The following is a 27421-nucleotide window of genomic DNA, read 5'->3' as shown; positions in this document are numbered from 1 at the left end:
TGTGTGATACCAAAGAAACATTTTTATTTTATCATTAAAACAAACAAGTCCTTATTCCATAAGGCTTGACGATCCTAGCAAACAAGTAATCTTATACACGTTCCTCTAACGCAGTGAGAATAGGGTTGGAGATACAGTCATGGCTAAGGGCATAAACATAATGCCATCTCTTCTAATGTGTAATTACATCAAATGGCTGAATCCCCCATACTCCCTTAGGTTAAAAGTTTCACGCAGTCCCATCACAGTATGCTGGTTTAATGAGAGAGGGAGAGATACAAACTGAGACAGATAAGGAGATCATGCAATGCAGGGCATGTCTTCAAATCAAATATCCAATCCATGGAATTGTGGGTCTGACAGCATACTGATCAGAGGCCTGCATCATTATATGTTGGACTGGACACCTTCAGGATGCTCTGTGCATTCTCCTCCACCAGAGGGCGCCATTTAACCTCTCCTGTTAGGAGAAGATCTTCCCCATCGAGAGCATCAATAAACTGCATCTGTCAGGAACAGGACAGAAATAGGACTAATTATGTATTTATTTGCACAGTATAGTAAAAACTGAGGAACACACTGAACCTTGAGGAAGATTTGATATAAGACTTTCACTCTTGACAGCCAAGAAAAAAAGATTTAAACTATATTGGACACAGGGTGACTAAAACTACAGAGATTGAAAACCCAGCAAGTGTTTATTCCATAATAATGTTTGGTATGCTGTGATGTATGTTTGTTCCTTTGGTGTACTGGTTAGTGAGTATTAGGTAGGGACATTCTGCAGAAGCAGTCTAAGCAAACCAGGAATAATTTTGATGGCTACCACCCATAACAGAAGGCATGGTAAAAAGAATCTAAAAAAATCTAATTCAAATAGAACCAAATTTAAAACAGCTCGAACAATGAACGGTGCACTCTAAGATTAGAATTAAACTGCACCGGTGACAAACAACAAGCAGGGGCCATGGTCACCACAGGAAATGTTTCCTTCTTTTGTGCTACAATTTTAGATGCTTTATTTTTTTTCGACCTACACCCCTTCATCACTCACTCCCTCACTTCTTTTTGTCCTGTCCATATTGTACTGCACAGATACTGTCCATATTACTACTATCAGCTGTAATAGGTCAACACCATTAAAGAGAATTGCAGATAGAAAACAGATGAAAAGTGGTTGTGTTCAAATTTTTTTTAGTAGAGGTTCATACCATTTGCATGTGTCCTGGGTGATGTGTTTGTAAGTGGACAGTGCTACAAAAGGGTGAATGGGGTTCAAATGCTACAACCTAGAAGTAGTATTGTGGTATTAATGGGTTGCATTATTTAGAAATCTTTTTTCCTGGTACACTCTGGTGCACTCTGCTCCACTGTGCAGATTAAACTCACAGTTGTGAATGCCAACTCAGCTTGCATTCATAAAGACTATTTGAGTATAACATTGTTAACTGTATAACTGTTTAAAACTAAACAGATATACGCACACACACCCACTGACCTGCTTGCGCACATATTCGACCATAAGCTCGAGCTGTCTGGAATCCTCACACTGCTTGTTAAACAGATTCCTCCAAAGTGCTGCAGCAAGAACACAGTCATCTGACAGGATTCCCTAAAATGAATAAAAACACATTTTAAACATTGACTTAATTACCAAATTATCATACTGGTCACAAAATCAAAAACCTGCATATTCATTGTCCTGAACATGTGCTCTGTGCCTGAAAATATTTTTACCTCTAATAGCTGAAGAAGAGGTGCTTTCCATAAAAGTTAATAAATGTTCTTCAAATAAAAAGTTAAATCAATCATTATTTTTATGATTAATTACAAATCGATCACCTTTTAGTCTTTAGTCTTTTATACTTGAAATTAATACACAATAGAAAAATAAATGATAAATGTTAAAATAATACTTTTTTTTATTTTAAATCCTATCACTTTGAAATATTACTACATACAGTATTATTAAGTAATGAACAACATATATAAATTATGTATTATTTATAGAAAATAATCTACACCAGGTTACATACGTCACCCAATTCCCCAAGAAGTGAAAGAGTGCTATCGGAACCCAGAGGTCTTGAAAGGGCATGCGCAAACCAGAAGCAGAGCTCCAAATCCTTTTAGATCCAGGTCCAGGTTATAAAAACTGATAAAAGTGTGCGCAAAGGACCAGCCCACACAAATGTCCTGGAGGGAAACACAAATGGCTAGAGCACTGGAAGAGGTTGATACCCCTGGTGAAGTGAGCCCAAACACCCAGAGGTGATGTCAAACTGCACGCCCCACAGGCCTGGTCAATAGCCACTTCCCAGTGCACAAGGTGCTGCTAGGAGTACCTTTGTTGCAGTCACCATAGCAGACAAAAAGAGAAGAGGACTTAACACATAAGTGCTAAGAACCCAAAATGGGCACAGCAGTTGCAGTCTCTCCTGCTCTACTGACTCATAGGGCAAAGGGCAGAAGGTCTGCAGAATGACTGGACGATCGGTTATCACAGGAACTTTGGGAACATATACCGCCCTGGAATGCATTGACAGATTACTTATCCTTCTCAAGGAGGCCAAGGCTAAAAGTAGAGCTGCTTTTAAGATCAGAAACTTCTCAAGAGTCTTGGTTTAAAAGGGGCTCTAGGACCCTTTAGTTTTACTGAGAGGTAGCAGGAGAGGAAACATGGAGACCAGAGGGTGTGATGTTCATGGTAATGACCATCACATAAACCTACAGTGTAGAGAGTAGCAGGCCCTCATAGAGGCATTACTGCAGAAATTTCAGCACCGTACTGACAGTGCAGTGACCTGGATCCTGCTAATGTCAAAAGAGCCTCCATTTTAGCTGACAAAATCCTAGTGGAATGAGCCCTAGTATTCATTATAGTCTCCACAACCTTGGTTGCAAGACCAGAATCTAAGAGATAGGTTGCAAATCTTGGGGCGGTGGTGGAAAATTGCCAACTGAGCCTGAGATTAGGTCTGAGAACCATACTTGGACTGGCCTAAAGGAGCCACCAAAAACAGATGAACTTAGTCCTGGCACACCCTGCCTAGGACTCCTGGGAGCTATTGGGGTCAATGCATACAGACGGAGCCTCTGCCAAATCTGTACCATAGCGTCCAGCCCTAGAGAACCACAGGGGACAGTGAATAGATTCCTTGGAGGTGAACTGATACACTTTCTCTTGGCCAAAGTTCTGCCATATGTGTTCAATCACCTGAGGGTGGAGACACCATTCACCAGGACTGCAGCCCCAGCCTTGACAGGAACTCTGCTACCTAATACACATGAACAGGAATGTAAATTTCTCTCAGTGAAAGAAACCTGGTCTCTGCCCTGATCAAGATCTGCCATGCCCACTTGTACAGCGAGCACCTGTACCTGTAACTGCCCTGATGGTTGATACAGGAGACAACCGTCATATTGTCAGAACGGACCAACACATGGTAGCCCCTCAGCTCTGGGAGAAAGTGTTTCAGTGCTAGGAACAAGGGCCCTTACCATTTAGGAAGCCGAGTACCCTGTGTGCCTGGGCAGGAGAGAGGCATTAGCCTAGTCAAATGTCCTTCACAGCAGAAATGATGGACTCCCCCCAAGCATGGGACAATTGTGCCCTCATTGTAGTTTAGTCAAACACAACCACCAAGAAGGTGAGAAGGAGAAACCTGAGGCCCAGGGCCCCTATGTGTTCTAGCCCAGAATTTTGGTGCCTGGCTGCCATGTCCCTCCACTGCACCTAGGGTTACCCCTTGATATTGACACCTCAATATGGAGGTCTGGGAAAAACTTGAGGTGCCTGTGTAGAGGTGGAGTGCAGCCGTCATGCTTGGAGCAACTGGGCAAGGCTAGCCCTTTTCCTAAGGCCAATATAAGCTAAGCTTAACTACAGCATGTGTAACCACCTCCAAAAGCTCTTTGAATGGCACAGACTGCTGTGGCAATTCGGCAAAAAATTCGGCTGCTCATCCCCTACATGAAGCTCCTCAGAGCCTGATGCAGACATAACATCCACACAAAATAGGAGTGTAAGCTCCCGAAGCTGAAAAAGGGATATCCGAGTAGGGGGAGAGGATAAGGCAAAGGGATCACCTGTCTCATGTTCCTAGAGGTTCCATTTAAAACATTTACAGTGGTGTGAAAAATGTTTGCCCCATCCTGATTTTTTTCTTTTTGCACGTTTGTCACACATTAATGTTACAGATCATCAATCAAGTTTAAATATTAGTCAAAGGTAACAAGTAAACACAACATGCATTTTTTAAAAAAATAAAGGTTTTTATTATTAAGGGAAAACAAAATTCAATCCCACATGGCCCTGTGTGAAACGGTGTTTGTGAACCTTCCTAGAAGTGGCTGGCCGACCAAAATTACCCCAAGCGCAGCAACGACTCATCCAAGATGTCACAAAAGACCCCACAACAACATCCAAAGAACTGCAGGCCTCACTTGCCTCAGTTAAGGTCAGTATTCATGACTGCTCCAAGAAAGAGTCTGGGCAAAAAAAACCCATTTCATCTGAAATTTGCCAGAAAACATCTCGATGATCCCAAGACTTTTGGGAAAACACTCTTAGGACTGACGAGACAAATGTTGAACATTTTGGAAGGTTTACATCTGGCGTAAAAGTAACACTGAAATATAACCATATTTTAAACTTTGGAGTGGACCAAAATTCCTCCACAGCACTGTAACAGTCTCATTGCAAGTTATTGCAAATGCTTGATTGCAGTTCTTGCTGCTAAGGGTGGTCCAGCCAGTTATTAGGTTTAGGGGCAAGCACCTTTTCACGTAGGGCCATGTGGGTTTGGATTTTGTTTTCCCTTAATAATAAAAACCTTTATTTAAAAACTGCATGTTGTGTTTACTTCTTATCTTTGATTAATATTTAAATTTGTTTGATTATCTGAAACCTGTGACCAGTGTGACCAACATGCAATAAAAGAAAAAAAAAAACAGGGACACTTTGTCCCACTACTGTACATAAGCATCGAAGGCAAAACTGGTTCAACCAATACAGATAGATAAATGCTTTAATTCAATTAGAAATCTTCAATGATGAAAGTATTTATGTTAACAACAAACAAATCCCAATGTAATGTTTGCTCATGGCCATGTGTGTGTGTGTGCACTTACCTCATCATATCCAAAAATAGCAGCATAAAATGTTTCAGTCATAACCCTCATACCCTCCTTCCTCTGAGTAGCATCAATCTATTTAAAAAAGAAAAAAAAGAGGGGTGGCATGATGCATGAGATTTTTGTACACCAGACCCTAAAAAAAAAAAAAGAAAGAAAGAAAATTCTCACAAGAAGTGTTCATTTGGCTACCATTCAGTTTTTCACCATCGAAATCTATACCAATTACTGTTGCACTGTTTTCCATTTCCATTTATTTTGTGTGTGGTTCCTTTTGAAACCACATAGTGGTGCAGAACACCTAGAAAAAAAAAATGCTGGCTGGAAAAACATTCCAAGTGAGTCTCCAGTTTTTACAAGCTAGTTTAACTGGAAGCACCTTTGTTCAGTCAGTCACAAATAAAAGACTTGTTGCTATTAAATTTACACAAACGTTTCCTTTTATTTGTAGCATTTTATTCAGCAGATTTGATCAAACATGCGAAATATGGCATTTTATTAGAATAAAGAACAGATGCCTTGATTTAAAAGTTTGATTACATTTTTTGGTCTGAATGAACTTTTATTATTAAAGTACCACAGGTATTTTTGCAACCTCAATCTGTGCGCAAAGCACCTGTGCATGATTACAGAGACCGACCAATAATTACTGTCATCTGGCTGTGGTTTACCTCCTTCAAATTTACACTCCGTTTCTTCTTTCCTTAGTTATCTTCTACGCTCTCCTCTCTCATCACACTCTACCTTACATTTTTCTTGATACTTTATTAACTTTGTCAACTTTTTCTTGATAAGTTCACTACAGGTCAGAATGTTATACTTCCCTAAGAACCAAGTCTGAAAGCCAAGAAAGTGCTGCATATGCACAATCCTGTCTGTAAAAGCATACTAGCGCTTAGAAAAACATACACCCTGAAAATGGTGTGCAAACACCAGCCAGATGCTGTATGTGTGTGCGCACAAAGTGTTGGACTTAATGGAAATTCAACAAGGGCTGGTGGCACATAACACAAATGACAAGTGTTTTCCTTAACTCAACACAATTAGCATGCGTAACCTAATGGTCATGAGGGTTTGGTTGAGAGACATGCTGTAACACTGCCCTACTCACACTGAGCAAACCTGTTGCAAACCTGTCAAACATGCAATTACTCATACTGCTTCTACATGATTTTTTTTTAACCCTGACCTGTTAAATTCTTATATATAAACATTTTTAATTAGTTTTAAACCTGGCTAACCTCTTTGAACTAACACCTAACATAAAGTGACAAAGCTAAAGTGGAAAATGAGGTCAACATTCTGTTGCGACTTTAATGCTTTTATACAGCATCCAAAAAACAAAGTAAATACATTTGGAATAAAACCCTTGTGTCTTAAAATGGCTCAACAAGACTCATTACCTACTTTCATGTGTGTCATATAATGTACAACACCATCAAGAGACGACGAAAAAAAGTGTACTTCCTCCAGACACATGTTGTGACAATTATGGAAAGATACAAATGCAAGGAGGTCAACAAAATATTTTCCCAAGTGCAGTAAAGCACAGAATTATTGGCTGGATAAAATATCATCAAAGGACCAAAGTGCAGAACCAATGTTATTCTGCTAAGTGTGTGTTTAGCCACACTATATGGCCAAAAGTACAGTCCCTGAGAAAGTATCGAAATAGCAAATTCAATTTGCTTCTTTTTGTTATAACAGGAGTACATTTGGGTTTCAGATCAAAAGATGAATATGAGATTAGAATTTCAGCTTTTATTGCCTTGACAACATGGAACATTAACATTTAACAGCACCATTTTTGTCTGAACCCAATTATTGTACAAGTGATGAAAAATATCCATGTCCTCTTATATAAATTGTTTAAACTAGTAATAGCGCTCAATGGTTGATTTAAATCCTGGTTTTCCCTGTATAAGGCTGCATATTTTGTCAAAAGGGTTAAACCCATGTAAAGACCAGAAAGCTGTCTGAGAGAGAAAAGCTACCCATTTTTAAGCTTAAAAACATGAGAAAATCAATCAGAGCTGCTGCATAAATATTGGGTATATCCACAATTTGCAATGTCAGATGGTACACTAACAACCAGAAATTAAACAGACCATGGAAAACAGCAGCAGTTGACTAAAACAGCGGTGAAGAAAAACCCAGAAACAATGGTCAGTGACAACACCCGTCACAGGGGTGAAGGTATCGCAATCCCCTGCTCGAAGATGCAACAAGCAGAAAATATAGTGAATCATAAAATGATTCGCAAATAAACAGTGAGACGAGTCACAAGTTCTGGAATCAACGGTGGTGGTATTGTCATCACTTGGGCTCATAATGGAAGAAGGAGAAGGAATTCAGAAGTATACAGAAACATTGTACCTTACCAGAGAGAATGTTTCTGTATAATTCTGAATTCATTCTCCTTCTTCCATTATGAGCCCAAGTGATGACAATACCACCACCGTTGATTCCAGAACTTTTGTGACTCGTCCCACTGTTTATTTGCGAATCAATATATGTGATTATATATATATATATATATATATGTGTGTAATCAATGAATGTTATACAGAAACATTCTCTCTGGTAAGGTACAAAGAAATGTATTTAATCTGATTGGGAGTAACAGCAAGACAATGACCCAAGACACATTGCCAGTATAAAGTCCTTAATCGGTGAAAAAAGTGAAAGCTTTTAGACTGGCCAATGTCAATCACCAGACCTTAACCCAATTGTTCATTCATTTCATGTGAGACTAAAGGGAGAACCAAACAAAACCAAAAAGAAATGGTGATAGAAGTTTGGAAAAGCTTCAAAAACGTAAAACAAAATATGCATGAATATGTATGAATCAGTTTGGAACATGCAACCAAATATTGTGTTTTTACCTGTAAGACTGCCTGTACCTACACTTCTGTTTACCCAAGAAGAGGGCAGTCTGTTACCAAAAGATTGTCTCATATAGTAAATTATAGTGTGTGTGTGTGTGTGTGTGTGTGTGTATACTGTGTATAATATATATATATACACATACAAGCTATACACTCACTACTACTTTACACTGTAGCAAAGAGTAATTTCATATACTGTACATGTAGGAGAAATGGAATTTGCATAAAATGAATCACTTCTATTGGCTTAATGGTCTTAAATGTGAAAATATCATTAGCCTGCAAAGTAAAATACTCAGACTTAGGGGCCTGTGAAAGGGGATCTGACAGTAGAGCTGCTGATTTCATTAAATACACATACATGCATGTGCATATACACATTTTAAAGTGTCACTACAGTCCAGATTTAATTTCTCAGTTTTTTTAATATGTAGAAAAACACTTTTCATAGGAATTCTTGGGAATTATTTGTAAAAGTCAAGAAACATTATCCTTTTTTCCCCTCAGCAGGGCCGAATGGCTACAGCTCCTGCATAGTGCCATGCCGTGCTGGCTCATTGAGAGTGTGGTTATGGTTTCTTTTTCCATGTTGTGCACTGCTCAATGAAAGCTAGAAAATACTATAACAGCACAGAGTGACGCATGGATTAGTGACAGTATCCTGTGGTTATATGTGATAAATTATGCTGTTGCACCTGTATAAATATTGCATTAACTGAAATATTTAAACTCAGGTTGTGAGCAACACAACAGATTGCTGAAATAAGTGTGTATTCAGCCATGGTACAGCACCGTTAAACTTTTTTTTTGTTTTGTTACATTGTTAAACAATTGTAATACACCTCTGAATGGCATTACTAAAGTAAATAGTGAAGTAGTCAAGCATTAATTAGAGTTACGAAGAACAAATATAATCCTAATATAATAGACAAATGATGTTTGTACTGCTATCTGTTGTATATTTACTGTTACAAAATGTCAGTTACATTACATAAATCAGTCTGATTACCATATTTAATCCAATATTGAACCCGAACTACAAAGTATTGGCTTGATATTCCTCTGTATGCTTAATAAGACAACCAGCCTCGGTTATTCCACAGATTCATATAAAACTGTGAGATAGGACAAGTTTTGAGCACATTAACAACCCCCTGTAGTGGTAAATTTAAGTCCATTGAAGATCAGTGTGAGGGACTTTACCAAAATCTAAGAATGACACATGCTCATAGTAATCAAAATGTGAGTGACTATATAATCACTTTATTTGGCTTGAACATGAACTGAAACTCTTGACCTGTATCAATATTATTTTATGCATTTTGCTGCTGATGCATGATTGCTGATGGGATACCACAGTTGAAATATTTCATCCTGGGTACAGTGGCACCCATCATGGAGTGGGATATATTAGGCAGCATGTGAACAGTCAGTTTTCAAAGTTAATGTTTAAAAAGATGGAAAACTGGGCAAGTGCAAGGGTTTGAGCACCTCAGGCCAAATTCTGGTGGCTGGATGACTGGGTCAGTGCATCTCCAAAACAGCATGTCTTGTAGAGTGAAGCAGAAATCAGAATCTGGCCTTTCTCAAAGTTGTTCTACTTGCAGGGGTAGTATCTACCAAAAGTGGTCCAAAGAAGGTCAACCAGTAAACTGACAACAGGGTCATGGGCACCCATGGAAGCTTATGGGGAGCGAAGGCTAGCCTCTACGGTTCAATTCCACAGAAGAGATACAGTATTGAGAGCTATGATAGAAAGGTGTCAGAACACAACGGTGACTTGCAGCTTGCTGTGTATTGGGTTGCATTGCTGCAGATTGGTTGCATACTGACCCCTTCAAAGTGCCTACAATGGCTATGTGCACATAAGAACTGGACCGTAGAGGATGTGGTCTATTCTAGAGGTATCCTCGGGTCTAAAGAAATGTACCCGACCCAAAGGGACCCGATTCACTTTTTACCCGAACCCGACGGGCATAAATTTTTTTTTTAAAGAAAGACCCAACCCGAGACAAACCCGACAAAATTAGACCCGAGTCCGACCCGACCGGTTGGCAATTTTTTTCAACCTGACTGGACCCGAATGTTGCTTACCGGTCTTGGCAAACAGAGGAAAGGTTGGAAAAGGACAGTAGTTCGGGTCTTCTCGGGTCCATTTGGTAAAAACACATTCATTTTAAATTACCCTAGACCCGATGCGGCTATAATTATTCCCCGACGTGTCCGAGGCACACGTGAAACTTTTAGACCCGAACCCGCTCGGGTCTCGGGTTTCCGGATCCAAGTGGACCCGTGAAGACCTCTAGTCTATTTTGATAAGTCACATATTGTTAAGTCACATATTGTATTGGACACACTATGTGAAAATGGCAAGATGCAATGTGATGCTCTGGGCAATATTTTGCTAAGAAAATGGGGTCTTGACATAAATGTGAATATTTCTTTGACATGTACCATCCACCTTAATGCAGATTAAATATACACTTTTATGGCAACAGTATTCCCTAAAGGCAGCGGCCTCTTTCAACAATATGTGTAAATATTCAACCACAGTGCAGAAAATTGTTCAGGAATGAATTGAAGAAATCATGGTGTTCCCAGGTTACATTATCAAAATATATATGTGTAATGCCTAGATTGAATTATAAACCCAACCGTCATGGAATTAGGATTCAACCCATGACTGGTGGTTTTAATTAGTCTTTTATGAATGGAGCTGGCACACACATCTTAATTTTGATACAGTGGCTAATACTTGTAACTCTCAAATATAAATGTTAGTATTTATTTTTATGCTACATTACCACTACAATATTTGTTCTTACTGCAAATCATTAAACACTATTTCTGCAACCCTCTTTATTGAGCAAAATACAATTGTGCTGTTTAAGTAACAGGTATTGTGATAAAACTGATACCATGTTATAGTGTTGCCAAAGATATCATGCTTTCAAAACATTAATCATGTATCATGGATTATGCAAAACAGTCACAAAAAGGTTCAAACTCGACCTCTTGCTGAAACTTACCCCCATGATCTTGCTTCTCTGTTCTACATCCTCCCACATAGAATGTACGATGTAGCGACACATATACTTCCCTTCTCTGCCTTCCTGCCTCATCCTCACCAGGCACATCCTGCAGAAGAGATATGCAATAGAACTAGGGGAAAGTAGATATTGGGTGCCAATTTTGGATTGCCTCTACAGTAGGATTACAAATTCCATGAAGTGTGTGTATGTCATGGTACAATGTCAATTATTAATAAATGACACCTGTCTAGGTGGCAAAAAAATGAAAAAGATTGAGTGCTGCTGAAAGAAATCCATGTCAGAACTCCAGATTAACTTTACAGACTTAATTTCTTGTATACCAAATGTTTAGTTATAAATCTCCCCATTGCCTCATTTCTGACAGCAAACTGTTCTGGATTTCTTTAAAAGCTGCTGCTGCAAATACAAAATAAACTGCAAATACAGTTAAAACATACATGATCACACAACATAGGATATTTATATTAATTCATTCATTCATATTGACTTTTGACAGCACAAGCTTGTCTACCATGATTTGGGAAACTTAATGGTTACATGATTAGAGCCTAGAAATGCTAATAGCCATTCAAAAATGCTAATGTTTCATCCATTAAGAAGCACAGTTTACCTTAAATGGACAGTATTTCCAGATTTATAATCTGTTTTCTTATTAAGGAAGGCAAATGTGTTGCCAAACTTGCTGTCAGAGAATTGGCATGTGTTGCTCTAATGCCCCTTGCTTGGTGGGATAAAACAAAATCTTAAACATACAGTTGAAGAGTGCCAGTAAAACTCATATCAAACATCATACTGGGTCCTGGCTTTCATGTTGATGATACTTTAAGTACCACCAAATTGTGTTTGATTCTGTGGTTGGGGTATGATAGATAATTTTAACTGGTCCTTTGGTCAACCTGACCTCTGTGAATTCATCATGTGCTAAATCTTCCAGTAGCCTAATGCCAGGTCTCATCAGACCACTTTAATTAATGTCAATGAATATGAAACTTTAATAAATCCCCATGTGCAATTAAAATACATAAGCTATTTAAACTTGACAATCCATATATAAAGTATATACAGTATAAAGTGCTGTAATCCATGCCAATTAGGCAACTTTACTGAGTCTCCTTATTCAACACAAACTCAGAAAATGTAAGAGATTTAACTGAAAAACATTTACTAAAATAATAAAGACTGAGCAATAAGACATTTTTTACCACAAGCCTGTGTGTAATTGGTTAAAGTGGGTAACTGACAGAGCAGTACCATTAAATTATGCTATGTTAATTTTTTTAAAACTAAAACAATAACAATAGCATGTGTCAAATAAGTATAAGAAAGATGAAAGCATACACAATTGTTCATAACATTCAAAAAGTGTTTAGAGTTACAGTAAGCTATTGTAAAAAATAACATGAGAACATGTTACATAAGAATGAGACAGATCCTATGCAAACTGTGTAGCTGGCAAATAATGAATTAAATCGGTGAATGCCAGTTGGTATACGGGTGGTGTAGTGTTTACAACATTGAGTGGAAAAGCTCAGTGTGTATTTAATCACAAGGTCATTCAGAACAGCCACATGCATGCACACTCCCCTATCCCCCACACACAAACACACACCATTAATCATTCGTTTCATTCTGATGATGTCACATTTTGTGAAAGTCTCTTTTCATAAACACAGCCAGAGCCAGTCGCATGTGCACTAATACATTAGTGAATTAGTAGTTGAAAAGTGGGAATAAAATGTGATGACATTACTGACAAACAAAACATTTCTAAATAAAGAGAACAAGATGTTCAAAGATATAATTTTACATTTTTAAGAGTTTAAGAGTAATGTTTACCCACAAAAGATTTATAAGTTCTGTAGTGAGCCACAAAAACAAAAAAACCTGTTCATTTAACTAAAAATGTGAATAAATGTAAATTCTATTCTACAATATTATTTTATTTTGTATTCTAATTGTATCAGAATTCATTATAGACTGAGAGGGTGAAAAGAAATTTAAACGATTTCAGGAACCTTCAATAATATTGCACTACAACTGGCATAACCTGGAATAGCTGACACAACATAAAGAGGCATCAGTGTCCAAATACTCACCAAACATGGAGCTGTGCCACCAAAAACCAGGAGTTGAGTGTGTCAGGGAGGGAGCACCCTATATGAGAAAGATAGGGAGAAAGAGGGAGAGAAGGAGAATGGGGGGAAGGTGAAACAGAAACAAGAACACAACATTAAACCAAACAGTTCAGGTTTGCACCTGTTTTTTTTCTCCCCTTGGTAAAGAAAACAACGTCTGTAAAACGACACATAAATCTTTCATATGGTGATAAAGAGTTCCCCTTACGCTCATTTCATTTCTGCTAAAGTTGAGGGGTGCTTGGGTACTTTAGTTCATTTACAAGAAGTCTCCTCAGAGGCATGAATCAAGCCTCACAAGGTCATGCTTCTAGATTTTCAAGAAAACCCTTTTCTGACCAAACGAAAGTAAAACATTAAATAAATAAACAAAAATAAATAAATAATACTTACTTTCAAAAAACTCGTCGTAGTTGATTCTCTCAACACAGCAAGTATACATGCGCAAAGCAGCTATTTTGATTTTCTGCAAGAGAAGTACACTGTTCGTCAACTTTACAGAAAGGGAAAAAAAATTACACAATTTGCAATACAATGATAAAATATTAATAGAATAATACAGTTGACCTAAACGACTGTTTCTGTGGTATAAAAGAAACATCTGCAATTTGACCCAGTGTGTTGACCTTTTTGTTTTCATGGAAGAAAGGAAAAAGTCACTCACCTTTTCCACTGAAACAATATGCACAATATGTACTGTACAAGTAACTGGCTGCAACAGTAAACAAACTTAAAGGCAAAGCTTTTTAACTGATCATGATTGACTTTCAAAGTCTGCTGTTCATAAAAAGTAGTCTACTCTAACCATTACTAAATATTGAAGTAACAGTATATTCATTGATTAAACACAAAACAAACACTACTTGAAGAAAATTGGTACTCTACAATAAAAAACATTATACATGAAATAAAAAGTGATGTGTTCTAAAGCTATTATAACATGATTTTTGTTTTTGTAATATAGATTTTTCATTTTGTTATCAACAGGTATTGGCCTACTGGATAATGTTTCATTTTGTGGCCAAGCTTATTGTTTTTAATTTTGTAGGATTTAAAATAAAGTCCTGTTCACTTGCATGCACAGATTGCAAACTCATTCAAGTTATTTTGGATACAAGTGTCTGCTAAATAAATAAAAACAATTTTACCCATTTGTTGTATTTGAGTGGCCCAGTGAAGCCCATGGCCTCAATAAGTTTGGTGAAAGCTCCAACTTCTTCCTCTGAAGTCTGAGGTGTATGTTTTACAGCATGGACCTGAAGACAAGAGAGAGAAAATATTGCTTGCCTTCAGGTACAGTATATGCAATAAACAAGTTAAAAATGAAAACTGTTTAATATGTAAGCAAACAAGCAATGCAACACATTTCAAGAATCATTTCTTACAGCAACTGTGTAATAGCAATCGCAACCATGTTGTTTTGGAATTTGTCAGGTTATGTTACAAGACTGCCAAATGACACGAACAAGCAGAAGCTGTCCCTAAGAAAGTAATGATGTCTTCATTAAAGCTAGACTTTCTGGGCATAGACACAGGACTTCAACAAGCTGACAACATTCACCAACACTGTTCACAACGATAAAAAAAATCGTGGGTTACAAGTCAAGTCAAAAAGCTTTTATTTTCAATTCAACCATATATGGCTAACATAGTACACAGTGAAATAAGGGTGCTTTCACACCTGCCTTATTTAGTTTGGTTGAATCGTACCAGAGTTCCATTGCTCATTTGGTGCGGTTCGTTTGGGCAGGTGAGAATGCAGCAATCGAACTCTGGTGCGCACCAAAAGCGGACTAAACAAGCGTACCGAGACCTCCTTGAAGAGGTAGTCTCGGTACGCTTTCAAACAAACTCTGGTACAGTTCGTTTGTGGTGAGAACATGGTCCGAGATCGAATAGACCTAACTGCAAAAAGTATTGCGCATTTTGAACGAAACCAGCTGCCGTAGTGTGTCGTTGGCAATATTTTTGGAAGATGAGCATGTCACAGTAAATGCTCACCGCCTCCTGAAGTGTCTTGCAATGCGTCTTCGCCAATTGCAGTGCATTAAAATTATATTTTCAAGCCGCATCCGCGCTTCATTCTGAAAATTAGGACTTTGCATAGAGTGCTGTACACAAGCGATGTAGTAGATTACAACCACGAACATAATTGCAGTGTGCAGACATCTCTCCATGGTGTACTGTATGCTGTATTTTCCTCTTTTTGTTTACTTCCGGAGTTTCGCTGAAATTTCCCGCACGTTTATTCTGACCAATCGAGAAGCAATTCAGGAAATACGCTCAAAGACATGTGGCCAATGAGTGATGTGGATGTTATCACATGACTGCATTTTGGTACGTTTCAACTGGTGCAGAACAGAACGATCAGTGTGGTGTGAAAAGGAACCAAAACTGCTAAAAAGCTACAATGTATCATTTTTTGCTTTTGGTCCGGACCAAATGAACCGAACTATAGGTGTGAAAGCACCCTAAGACAATGTTTCTAAGGACTTAAGTAATTAGTCAATAATATAACATATACTGTAGTTATAATGTGTAGTTCAGTGAACACTGAATACTGTGTGTATGCACATGCATTCCAAGACCTTCACAAAAAGAACAATCGGAAGAATGAACCTGAATCTGGACGAATAACGATGCCACAATCCTGAAACCACCAGTGATGCAAAAGAAATGTCAATGGCAACCATAAAGTCTAGACCAAACTGCTTATACCTGATGCAGTATAGAAAGGTCCAAAACGTCCCTAAAGTCCATAAAGTCCTTCATGAAACGCACCAAATGAAAGAGCAGGTTCAGTGGTGGGCCACCAACATCTTCATGATGGCTGTCACAGCCTACGTATGTAAAGTCAGCCAGTGGTGAATGCAAGCTGTTTGAGGCTGAACCAAATTCATGCATAGATCTTACTGAAGATGTTGTAGAACATTGCATACAGTATTTTCTGAGGGAACAGTATGGCAATGTAAGCCTCAAGTGTCAAGGTACTGAAATGTGAACACCACACTGAGCACTGAACACTTTGACAGAGAGGGCTGGTCAGTGACCAGGGCAGTACTCATTCTTACAACCATCTAGTTAATTCCATGTTATTTTCCCCATACAAGCAGATTTTTAGCCATTCCCTAAGGTGCACACTTGGGTCTGTGCTTTCATACCCTTTCAGACACTACATTCCAATTCATATTAGCCATACCGATCTTCAATCTCCAGTAAGCACACACAAACACATAGACAAGATAGTGTTAAGCGGGGGGCGGGGGCACCCTGATGCATAAGCCAGCTTCCCTCATGCATAAGTCAGTCACAATTTTAGAGAATCATTCCAGCAGGGAATGTCACCAGAGCCACTGGCAACACCTGAATTGAAACTGAGTCTGTGGTTGGAGCTCCCCACCCCAGCAGTCCATTACGATGTGGTTATGTCAGATGGGAGAGTTGCTGGTGAGCTCCTACCCAGATGCAGATCCCTTCCTAAGTGACATGTCAGGAGCCCAGAATGCCAGCATATCAAGAGTGGGAGGACATAGAACATCAAAGTTGGTGGTTCTAAAGACTCCCTGCTGATGAGTGCATGTCATGCCACTGAAAATGCTGTGTCTTTTCGGGTGCTAACATAGGTCAAAGCCAGGATAGTTTGCAGCATCTACCAGACTTTGACAATAGTCAGATCCAGAGCAGCTGTAAACTAAAATCATGTCAGCAGCACAAAGTAGAGGAATACTTTGGTACACCAATCTCAGAAGTACCCACAAAAATTTTGGAAGTCAGGGATTAGAAGGCACCTAATAATATTGACTAATTACAGGCAGCTGACATAACACTAAAACCTTCGTTTGACAAAGCATGTGTGTTTGAGAGTTATGACTTAAGGCTGAAATGTACATGTCGTGATAATGTTAGGTATCTTGTGTTGCCTGAATGTTGAAAACCAATGACAATGGCACATACAATGCCACATAATTTCTGCTGTAATATGTAAGGCTGTCACAATTATTAAATTACTGTATTATTGCAGTTGTTTGACAATGAGAGGTCGTTGTAACCAAACTGCAGTTATTGCGCACTTTTACTAGCCACAAGGGGGAGCTTGTTGTACCTGCAGCACCCTACTTTCAACATGCTTGCTCTGCTTGTTTTACGCTAAGAAAATACCCGTGTTGAGTTCAAATTACACTGTTCTGACTGTTCTGCCAAGTTTTGTATCACTAAGCCATATTAGCACAATAATACAGCAAAGATGATTTTAAAATCAAACCCAAAAACTATGGCAGCTGTCTGGGCAAATTTTGGTATTATACCTGACAAAAAAGGACGGCCGAAAGACACTGACGCAGCAGTATGTGTGTGTTGAATATGTAAAAGAGAAATACCGGCAAAAGGCAACACCACCACAAATCTTAAAAAAGCATATAAAGACAGATCATCCCACTGAATTTAACGAAGTTTTCAAGGCATCCACAGCCACACATATCCCGTCAGCTACTAATAGCGGAGGCTTTCAAAAGGGTAACGAAATATAAATGTGACTGCATCAAACGGTGCATACTGGCAGACAGCATTATGAGGTAGAAGCAGATGCAGCTGTTTAATACAGTGGAAAAACCAGCATTTAAAGAAATGCTCCAGAACTTTGACAAGCAATATGAATTGCCAGTAAAAACATACATTTTTTTTAAAAACAGCAATACTGATGAAGAAACCAAGTACAACCAAGTGAAGAAAGATATTTTAAAAAATCTGAAACAAATTCCTTTTTATTCCGCTACTACAGACATGTGGTCCAGCTCTATCTATCTATCTATCTATCTATCTATCTATCTATCTATCTATCTATCTATCTATCTATCTATCTATCTATCTATCTATCTATCTATCTAATAAAAAATGACATTAGTTTCAGATACAAATCTGAGACATTCAATTAGAAATAAGGATTAATGTTTATATTATTTTACACTACATAAATTATTATTATTATATATAATTAATATATATGTGTGTATGTATGTATGTATAAAATAACTACTTAAATGTAGTATACAGTAATATCATTAATCCTTATTTCTACTTGAAATCATCACAAATTTGTATCTGAAGCTATTTTTGTAATGTAAATTATAGTTTTTAAAAACTTATAATACTATACCAAATATGTTAGATGTCTCTAACCAATGGGGTACAAAGGTCTGGAACAACTATCTGTCCTCTAGTTCATCAATGCACCATTGAAACCTCTGGCTGATGTTAATCAGGGGAAAGGTATGCAACAGGGTCTTTCATGAAACCTGTACTGGTATTTTTAAAAGGGCAACTCTTATCCCCTGACTCCATTGACATTTCTAACATAAAATATCAAGACAAAAATGTGTGCTGTTCTTGAACAGAAGTATAGCCCAGCTAACATTAAAAGCTCCTGATAAAGGCCACGCTTACTGACCAAAAGGTACAGGGGTCACTTTTTTTAGAAACAGGAATCATAAGTGACACCAAAGACACTTTTAAAAATGATGGAGAGGAGGAAGGTAGGAAATGCATTTTATAATTTAAAATATATATATATATTTTTTAAGATAACTGAACCGCTTGCCTTCACCCATTACAGTGTCTAACAAAGCAGTTGCAGAAGATGATGTAGATAAAACACCTCCTGCACCAAAAAAGAAGAGGCTGTGTGATCTACTGCATCACATAAGAGCTCAACCGTCTACCAATGTGTTGCCAAAAAGAGTGCAAGCTGATGCTGAACTGACACGGTACCTACAGGAAGGGGCACTAGATACCTCAGAAGATCCTCTGCTGTGGTGGCGAGATAATGAATCCAGGTTTGGAAAAAACATTTTGTGCATTTGTGCAAAAAGTACTGCTTCAGAAAGAATGTTCAGTACAGCTGGCAATATTGTGACCCCTGATAGATGTTGTCTTATGCCAGAGAAAGTCAACATGCTAATGTTTCTTTCCCATAATCTACCAAGCCATTAGGGAGCAGGATCAGCCTTGTTTAGAAATGTGACATTTATGGCATGTTCTGATATGGTCATAGCTTATTGCATGGGCGTAAATCCCGGGGGGGACATGTCCGAGGATTATCCCCTCCCAAAAAAAAATTATTTAAAAAAAAAAAAAAAATCGCACCCTCTATTATGAAAAATATATGTATGTATACCTAAATAATTGTGTAAGTAGAAAAAAAATGCATTTAGAAACAGTGGAAGTGGAAGCACTGCCTGCTTTCCCAGTTTATCTCACCTACTCTGCACACACGAGTCAGGTGTTTGGCTGCGGCTCAGTTAATGTTGAACTCCATTAAGTAGGGGATTTTATTCACTTTAAATAAAGCGATTCTCTTTGATGTAGTTGATGCAGACTCATTCATAAATGAGTGATTACCGATGTAATTTTCCATGAATCTGCTATATTAGCAATTAAAATATTACTTCTCTAGTTAACGTTAGCTTGTTTACTTGCTTGTTGCATAGTGCACTAACACGCCAAAGCCGTTTCCCATGCATTGTTTTATTTGGGACGACTTGGCATAATGTTAAGTTAACATTAACGGCCACAATTAGCATATTGTTTAGCCGTGTATTTACTAAATGAGCACTGTGCTACGTCCGAACTGACCTCACTTTTTTGTATAATCAAATTCTATTCTGTTCTTAAGTCTCTTAATTAATTTTAAATAAATTTTTAAACCTTTTTTAATTCCTTGTTTTTATTGTTGTGATAGTTTTACTTTCTTTATGTAAAGCACTTTGAATTACCATTGAATATGAAATGTGCTACAGTATAAATAAACTTGCCTTGCCTCACAGTCTCATAGACTAGATAAAATGACGGAGAAAAAGAAAATTTGAACCTGAGAAAAACTTTGAAAATAACCATAATGCTACAATAATAATGATAAAAGCAAAGTTTTTCACTGTGGGGACATATCTTAATAAGTACAATTAGACTATTATTTGTGTCCCCCCTTCAAAAATTGCTCATGAGAAATTTTATTTTTTTTGGGCCCCCCCCCCCCCCCTCACCCCACGCCTTACTGTTAAATGAAATTTACGCCCATGGCTTATTGTGATTGTTTTGTCATTTACAGATTTTTCAAATTTCTGAATATGTAAATATGGTTTTATTTGCAATCCTATGTTTACTGTGATAATTTCTGTTATTTACAGAATTTTCATATTTTTGAAAGATACAGTATATATTATTCACTGAATAAAAAACTATATTACATTTTTTTTTAAATGTGTGAGGTGTGAATTGTATACTGCAAACAGTTAATCGTCATTTAGAAGAGCGTCAAAGCACTAAGAGTCACCATTTTAAAAGAAAAAAATAATTAAATAGAAAAAACTAATCACACAGGTACAATGACCACACACAAACCTTAACCCAGCGGTGTCCAATCCTATCCGGAAAAGGCCGGTGTGGGTGCAGTTTTTCATTCCAAGCAAGCAGAAGCCATAACAGAGTCTACTAAAAGCCAAGAACAGCTGATTAAATCAGGTGCGGCTTCAGCTTGGTTGGAATGAAAACCTGCACCCACACCGGCCCTTTGTGGATACGATTGGGCACCGCTGCCTTAAAACAATCAACTAGGAAATTAGAACATGGCTTCAAGCTAAATTATCAGTATTTTAATGTGAAAACCACCCAAATTTTTCTTTATTACTCTAGCAAAATTAACTAGTATTAATACAACTATCGAAAAAGCAAACACCATTAATATGCAGTAGCAATGACTTCATAAATTATTGTAAGAGAGAAATTGATCAGGCAGAAAATTCAGAATACTAATTTAAATCCAAACTATTTAATAGATATGCAGTAGATAATATTACTTCTGATCAGCACTTAGTCTGTTTTAATTCTCTTCAAAATTATCAACCTGCATAGTCTTATCAACATGTTTTTTAAAACAGGTAATACTAGTAGGATAGCCTTATTTTATGTTAGAAATATTGCTAAGATAGAAAATGATGTCAACATGATGCAGAAACAATTGTTGTAAATAAAGACAGTATGTCAGAATAAGTCAGAGTACAATCAGAAGATATAAACATATCACTACTATCTTATCCACACTACCTGGTGGTGCACTCTGCTGGAGAGAAATTTGCATGGACAGTCTGTGAGCCATGGGTTTTTTTCTGTATATAGAACCATTTGGAGACACTGTCACACCGTCTTTGATGAGTAGATAAGAGTGTGTCAGGAGATGTTTGGGGCGGTGAGACTCTCAAGAAAGTCCACAAAATCCAGAATCTATGGTATGACCAGCATGCTAAACACTGCAAGTACCAACATTCCAGAAGATGCAGCTGCAGTTGTCATTTTCTCCAGGTAAGCTGTTGGAAATGCAGCAAGGGCCTTACACCATCATCAGAAAATGGGGCTGGTCACCTACAAGGTACACTACCCAGACAAAGGTAAGGTAGAGCCAAGTGTACCATGTCAACCTCATCAAAGAGTGGCAAGGGAAGATGCCTCAGTGGAATAAGGCCTTGTCTGCATGCAAGGTGGTCCTTTAGAATAAGGAAATTGATGACAGGGTAAACTACTGGAAACCTGGATAATCTGAAGAGTGACCAGAGTAGCTCCTTTAAAGCTTTGCTGACTACCCTGAGATTTTCAGACCTGAGCCTGGGAGAACCAATGTGTAGGAGCACTCCATCCAACTGACGGACCCTCCTACTATTCAACAGAGGCCACACTGTGTAGAGCTTTGTAGATTAAACTAGATTATCTTAATGATGGCAATGAGAGTAATCAAATCCTCAACCAGCACCTGGAATAACCTGATTGTTCTGATGTCCAAAACAGAATCGCTGAGGCTTTGTATGAGCTTTGGGAAACTGTGGCCCAGTCTAATGCCTACCCAATGCCCAGAAATGAGATGTTACCACACTTCACATTTGCAAGGGCTACTGAAATGTTCCATTAAAGAGGAATTCCATGGATTACATCATTCAAAACACCCACAAGCCTGTTCCAGTTTATGAAAACCCCATTTGGGTTGCATGAGGCACCAGCAAGCATCCAACTGCCTGGGAATATAAAAAAAAGGAACCATCTAAATTTCACATGCTAATTACCGTATTGAATAATATGTTTCACCTGGAAACACGTTATTTGACCCTAAATGATGTGGTAAGTAGCTTCTCATCTCTTAAACAACCATGTTGAAAGACACATCCTGTGTTCATGACAAAACTATTATTCTGTTTCAGAACGGTCAAATTATTGGCCTGCATCAAGCAAATTAAACAACTAGAAGATTGCTGAAACTACTAACATTGTGTTAAAAACTGTCCAACACATTGTTCAAATCTGAAAGGATACCGGTGAACCATTATTTTAAATGAAGAAACGTGATCAGAAAAAAAAATCTTGAATTATCGTGATCTGAGATTACTTAAATGTTTGGTGGTATCAAATTGTTAAAAAAAAAAACAACAGAAGAAATCACAGCTATGTTCCATAGTAAAATCAAGAGCATTTTCATGTGCAAAATACAAAGAAAACTAAAGAAAGGGTTGTGGTCTGATGAGTCCAGATTGATCCTGTTCCAGAGTGATTGGCACATCAGGGTAAGAAGTGAGGCAGATGAAGTGTTGCACATATCATGTCTAATGCCTACCTACCAAGCCTGTGGGGGGCAGTGTTATTATCTGGGATTGCTTCAGTAGGTCAGGTTTAGGTTCAGCAATGTTATGTGCATATACTGAATGACCATGTTTTTTCTTCAATGTATTTTTTTTCTTCCTTGACAGCATAGACATCAGGTAATGAAAATACCAGGATTTATCAGACCCAAATTGTGAAAGAGTAGTTCAGGGCGAGATTCCACTGAGAATCTTTGCTATCTGCCAGACAAGACTTTACATGGCGGTATAACATCAGCCCAAAAATTAATGCTGTGACACTGCAGAAGCTAACTAAAACAATGCCACAGCAAATGTGTACCAACTACTAAAGGAGAGTAAGTATATTGAATTGTAAATATTCTTGGCCTGCTAAGAAATCTTTAAGCTTCAACAAACATCACTGATATTGTTTATATTGAAATAGTTTATATAATTAATATTAAGTCTATTGTTTATTAATAGCAAAACTAAGTAAATGCAGTGTATGCTGAGTAACAGAACTAGGTACTGAGTATTAATTACATGCATTCTGCAGTATATTTCACCTCATTTGGCCTGTACAGAATACTTTATCTACCCATGATCAATACAAGCTGAAGGTGTTGTATAGGAACGTTGTGCCATTTAGAAATGATTTTTTGCACAATTGCAAATTGTAAGGCTTCTGTAAAACCCTGTGGTCAATTCAACCCAAGTAATAAATAATGTTTAATAATGTCACCTCTTGTGTGCTGTGAAGAGCTCGACATCGCATCTGAGTATTCAATACAGCTCCTGTATTGCAATGACAAGACACCAAAGTTTTGGCAAGATCCTGCTCAGTGGCCTGAAGAGAAAGAAAAATACCTACATTAAAACAGTTTAAAAATATAATGCAAACAAAAATACAAAAAAAACATCCTTGGTCAGTCATTTATATGAAAATATTTAATTAGATTTTGCGTGATGATATTGGTCTGAGGATACTGGTCTGATTACATATAGTTATGAGGGAACGTAAAATGGTTACAGTGATAATATTATTGCATAGATGTATACTTTGAACTAAGACAGAAAACTAGGACAACACTGCAGTTCCACATTGATTTAATAAACTTTTTACAGCTAAACCAAATCACCAATTCACATTACTAATGTTATAATAATATGCATTATTTTAATAGCATATAATTTTTTTTTTTAATTGTAAGCAGACGTCAGCATGAATACTTTGGGACTTCAAAATGACAAAGAAATCCCCAAACACTAAAAAAATTGTATATAGGATCATTTCATAAAAATCATTTCCGTTTTTCAAAACATACATTGCATTTTTATTCATTCATTCATTCATTCATTTTCTACCGCTTATCCGAACTACTCGGGTCACGGGGAGCCTGTGCGTCATAGGGCATCAAGGCAGGATACACCCTGGACGGAGTGCCAACCCATCGCAAGGCACACACACACACACACACACTCACACACTACGGGCAATTATCCAGAGATGCCAATCAACCCACCATGCATGTCTTTGGACCGGGGGTGGAAACCGGAGTACCCGGAGGAAACCCCCGAGGCACAGGGAGAACAAGCGAACTACACACACACAAGGCGGAGGGGGGAATCGAACCCCCAACCCTGGAGGTGTGAGGCAAATGTGTTATCCACTAAGCCACCGTGCCCCCATTTTTATTCATACTTTAAAGAATTTAAAATATTGATCAAAATGTCATGACTTTTTTTTTTAATTTTCACCACTACAAATGTTTGCATTCATATTGTTTGTTTGTAAATGTTTGCAGCCCTTTATTCCTCATTTCTACTGTATATACACACACACACACATACATACACACACACATATATATATATATATATATATATATATATATATATATATATATATATATATATATATATAATGTTTTGAAACAGGTTAAAAATGCATGTAATATTGCTGTAACCTTGTGAAAGACACTTGACACAAATCAATCAACCCTCACTAGATTTTTGGGGATTTATTACTTCACTCATGCAAATGAAATAATACCAACAGCCTACAAACAACAACAACAAAAACCCAAGTACATTAGTGTGTGACTGTTGCACTTGCCTGGACCTGTAAAAGGGCACTGCATGTGTGTATGTATGACATACCCAAAGTTTAATGACGAAAGAATCCGTCCTTACATTTATAAACAAACTTCAACATCACCTAAGGACGGCTTTTATCACCTAATAAGAAGGATATGGTGTTTACACCGATAGTGTATATGAGCTAAAACAACTCCAATGACAGCTTAGAAACGCAACCAAACGTCTAATTTATTACCTTCCCGAAGACGGTCCTGCTACAAAGACCCGAGCTTAATAATTGTCTGAAACATTGCTGCAGAGGGCGTCGATACATGATTCAACCCGAAGTCACAATAATAAATTATTACAACTTTACAGCAGGATTTATTTCCCTGCTAAAACAACACACGTTGTATAACACTGCTGTCCCCCGCCCTCTTTTCCAGCAACGTCAGGATCTGTTCTACCGTCAAACAGGCTCGGCTAAAAAAGAGACGAAATTAAGCGTTCTGCAACGCTACCTACCTACTCTCTTTCTTTCTGTCGTGAATGTGCAGATGTAATTATTATATATTTTATATTATTATATATATATTATTATATATTTCTGCTTAATCATAATAATGATAATAATAATTATCATTATTATTATCATTATTATTAGTATATATAAATTCAGAAATTCTGTCCTGACGCATTATGATGTGGAAATGACTACATGACCTCATCCTAAAGACTCCCAAAGTCATTTCGAAGATGTGTAAGAAGACATGGGACTCCAAGTTCCACTCCAATATAGTGTAAATCCTATTCCTAGAGTATCACTTAAAATTAAGATTTCTTAAAATCACTTCCCAGTTTCTTTTACCTTGCACGTACAGAACAGAAACGCGGTTATTTCCTGATGTTTACATCTTGACGTGTTAAATAACTTGGTGCTTTTGGTTGCAGATCACCCTTAGGTTGAGCAAAAGTGTAGGAACAGATAGACTTAAAATGAAATAAATGAAATAACACTTCAAATTTGTTTTCATGTTCCTTGCATGCAATTACTGCTACAAGCCAGTGATCCATTGACATCAACAAACTGTTGTTGACTTGTGTGATGTTTTTCCAGCCTTGTACAGCAACTTCCTTGTTTGAGGGTTTCAGTTTCTTCTTCACGAGATGAAATCTATGCACAGTTGAGTTAGGGTCAACTAATTTCCACTTTTTCCTCCTTGTTGAAGTACTGGTTTATATTGTTGGCAGTGAGTTTTGGGTCATCACTGTATTTCCATGTTATTGGCAATGATTGCAACTCATAAATACTTGTAAATGTTTTGTATTTTATTATGAAGGTTTGAATTATAGGGTTGTCTGACACAAAGCAGTAAATATTACAGTACTCATGATGCTGAAGGATTTATTATTGTGGGAAGCAGCTGACAGAGGATTAATTGTGAAACTAATAAATGAAAAAAGAATTATATTAGGATGTGACTATAGCACTTGACAAGTTAGACACAAGTGGTTTAGGAATGGGATTGGAGAACATTATTATAAACAGAAAAGATCATTGCATATGTACAGTATGTCCTCATGATTTTCCTACATAGAACAATCTCTGGTCTCTATGGTGGTTTATTCTTTTTAAAACAAAAATTGCAGTCCTCAGAGGCAAATCTCAGGGTTCTACACAAAAGTAAACTTTCAGGGCTATTATTTTTTTAAACAATCTATCTAACAGGGCACAAATGGGCAACAAGAAACACCTGTCAGTGGTATGTTACAATATGTGTGCTTGAAAAATTGTGGGTTCCAACAAAAGGTGGCATGTTCTAATACACAAAAAGATGTAACAGGCCTAGATGAAAAGTTTGAGTTTTAGAAGGTCTGTATTAGAAATTAAAATATGCAAACTTTAAATATTAAAAGGGTCTACACACATAAATTCACACATAGGTAAAAAATCTAGTAAACACATTAATGGTAGATGTGATTTCACAGCTCCTAAGCATTTTCCCGAGTAAACATATTAATAAAAGATGTGATTCCACAGCTCCCAAGCATTTGAGAATACAAAAGCATGCATCATTGCATCAACAAATTGTTCAAAGGTATCCAGGCATTGGGCACAACTACATCCAAAAATCACAAAATGTGTAATACCCATTATGCATGAAATATTGAGAAAATAATACGTCACCCCCTCACTAGAGCACATGCACTGAAGCTGCAAAAAACAGTCAGGAACTTTGAAGTTGGGATGTTTTCACAGCAGGGAGTAGGTGAGGTAATGTTTTTGGTTTTCTGTGCACAAAAGACTGTTTATGGTAGGTGAGAGTCTCTTCCTCAGTGCTGTGCAAATTTAACTGCCACAAGTTTTCATGTTTCAAACCCAGGAAGGAGAATGTCACTCTTATTGCCAATGAAATATTTGTCTAGCTTTCACTGCTGCTTCATTATGTGTAGAGGAAACATTGAGGAAATGGGAGGGGAGCAGGAAAGCATGTGGC

At 37.6% G+C, this 27421-nt stretch overlaps 1 protein-coding gene across 1 annotated transcript; it reads right to left on the bottom strand.

Annotated features, from left to right (window-relative positions):
* On the bottom strand, positions 1–25397 carry LOC113643096 (ubiquinol-cytochrome-c reductase complex assembly factor 1). Its single transcript, XM_027147150.2, has 9 exons — positions 25180–25397; positions 23587–23691; positions 14361–14468; positions 13606–13678; positions 13174–13231; positions 11054–11162; positions 5134–5211; positions 1499–1612; positions 1–506 (listed from the first exon to the last, which is right to left on the bottom strand). The coding sequence occupies exons 1-9, from the start codon at positions 25255–25257 to the stop codon at positions 372–374; spliced, it is 858 nt and encodes a 285-aa protein (XP_027002951.1). The 5' UTR covers positions 25258–25397; the 3' UTR covers positions 1–371.
* Between the last annotated feature and the right edge of the window lie 2024 nt (positions 25398–27421).

Source organism: Tachysurus fulvidraco, chromosome 5 (assembly GCF_022655615.1).
Source record: "Tachysurus fulvidraco isolate hzauxx_2018 chromosome 5, HZAU_PFXX_2.0, whole genome shotgun sequence".
Lineage (NCBI taxonomy): Eukaryota > Metazoa > Chordata > Actinopteri > Siluriformes > Bagridae > Tachysurus > Tachysurus fulvidraco.
The sequence above is the reverse complement of the archived record's forward strand: the minus strand, read 5'-3'. Positions and strand labels throughout refer to the sequence as shown.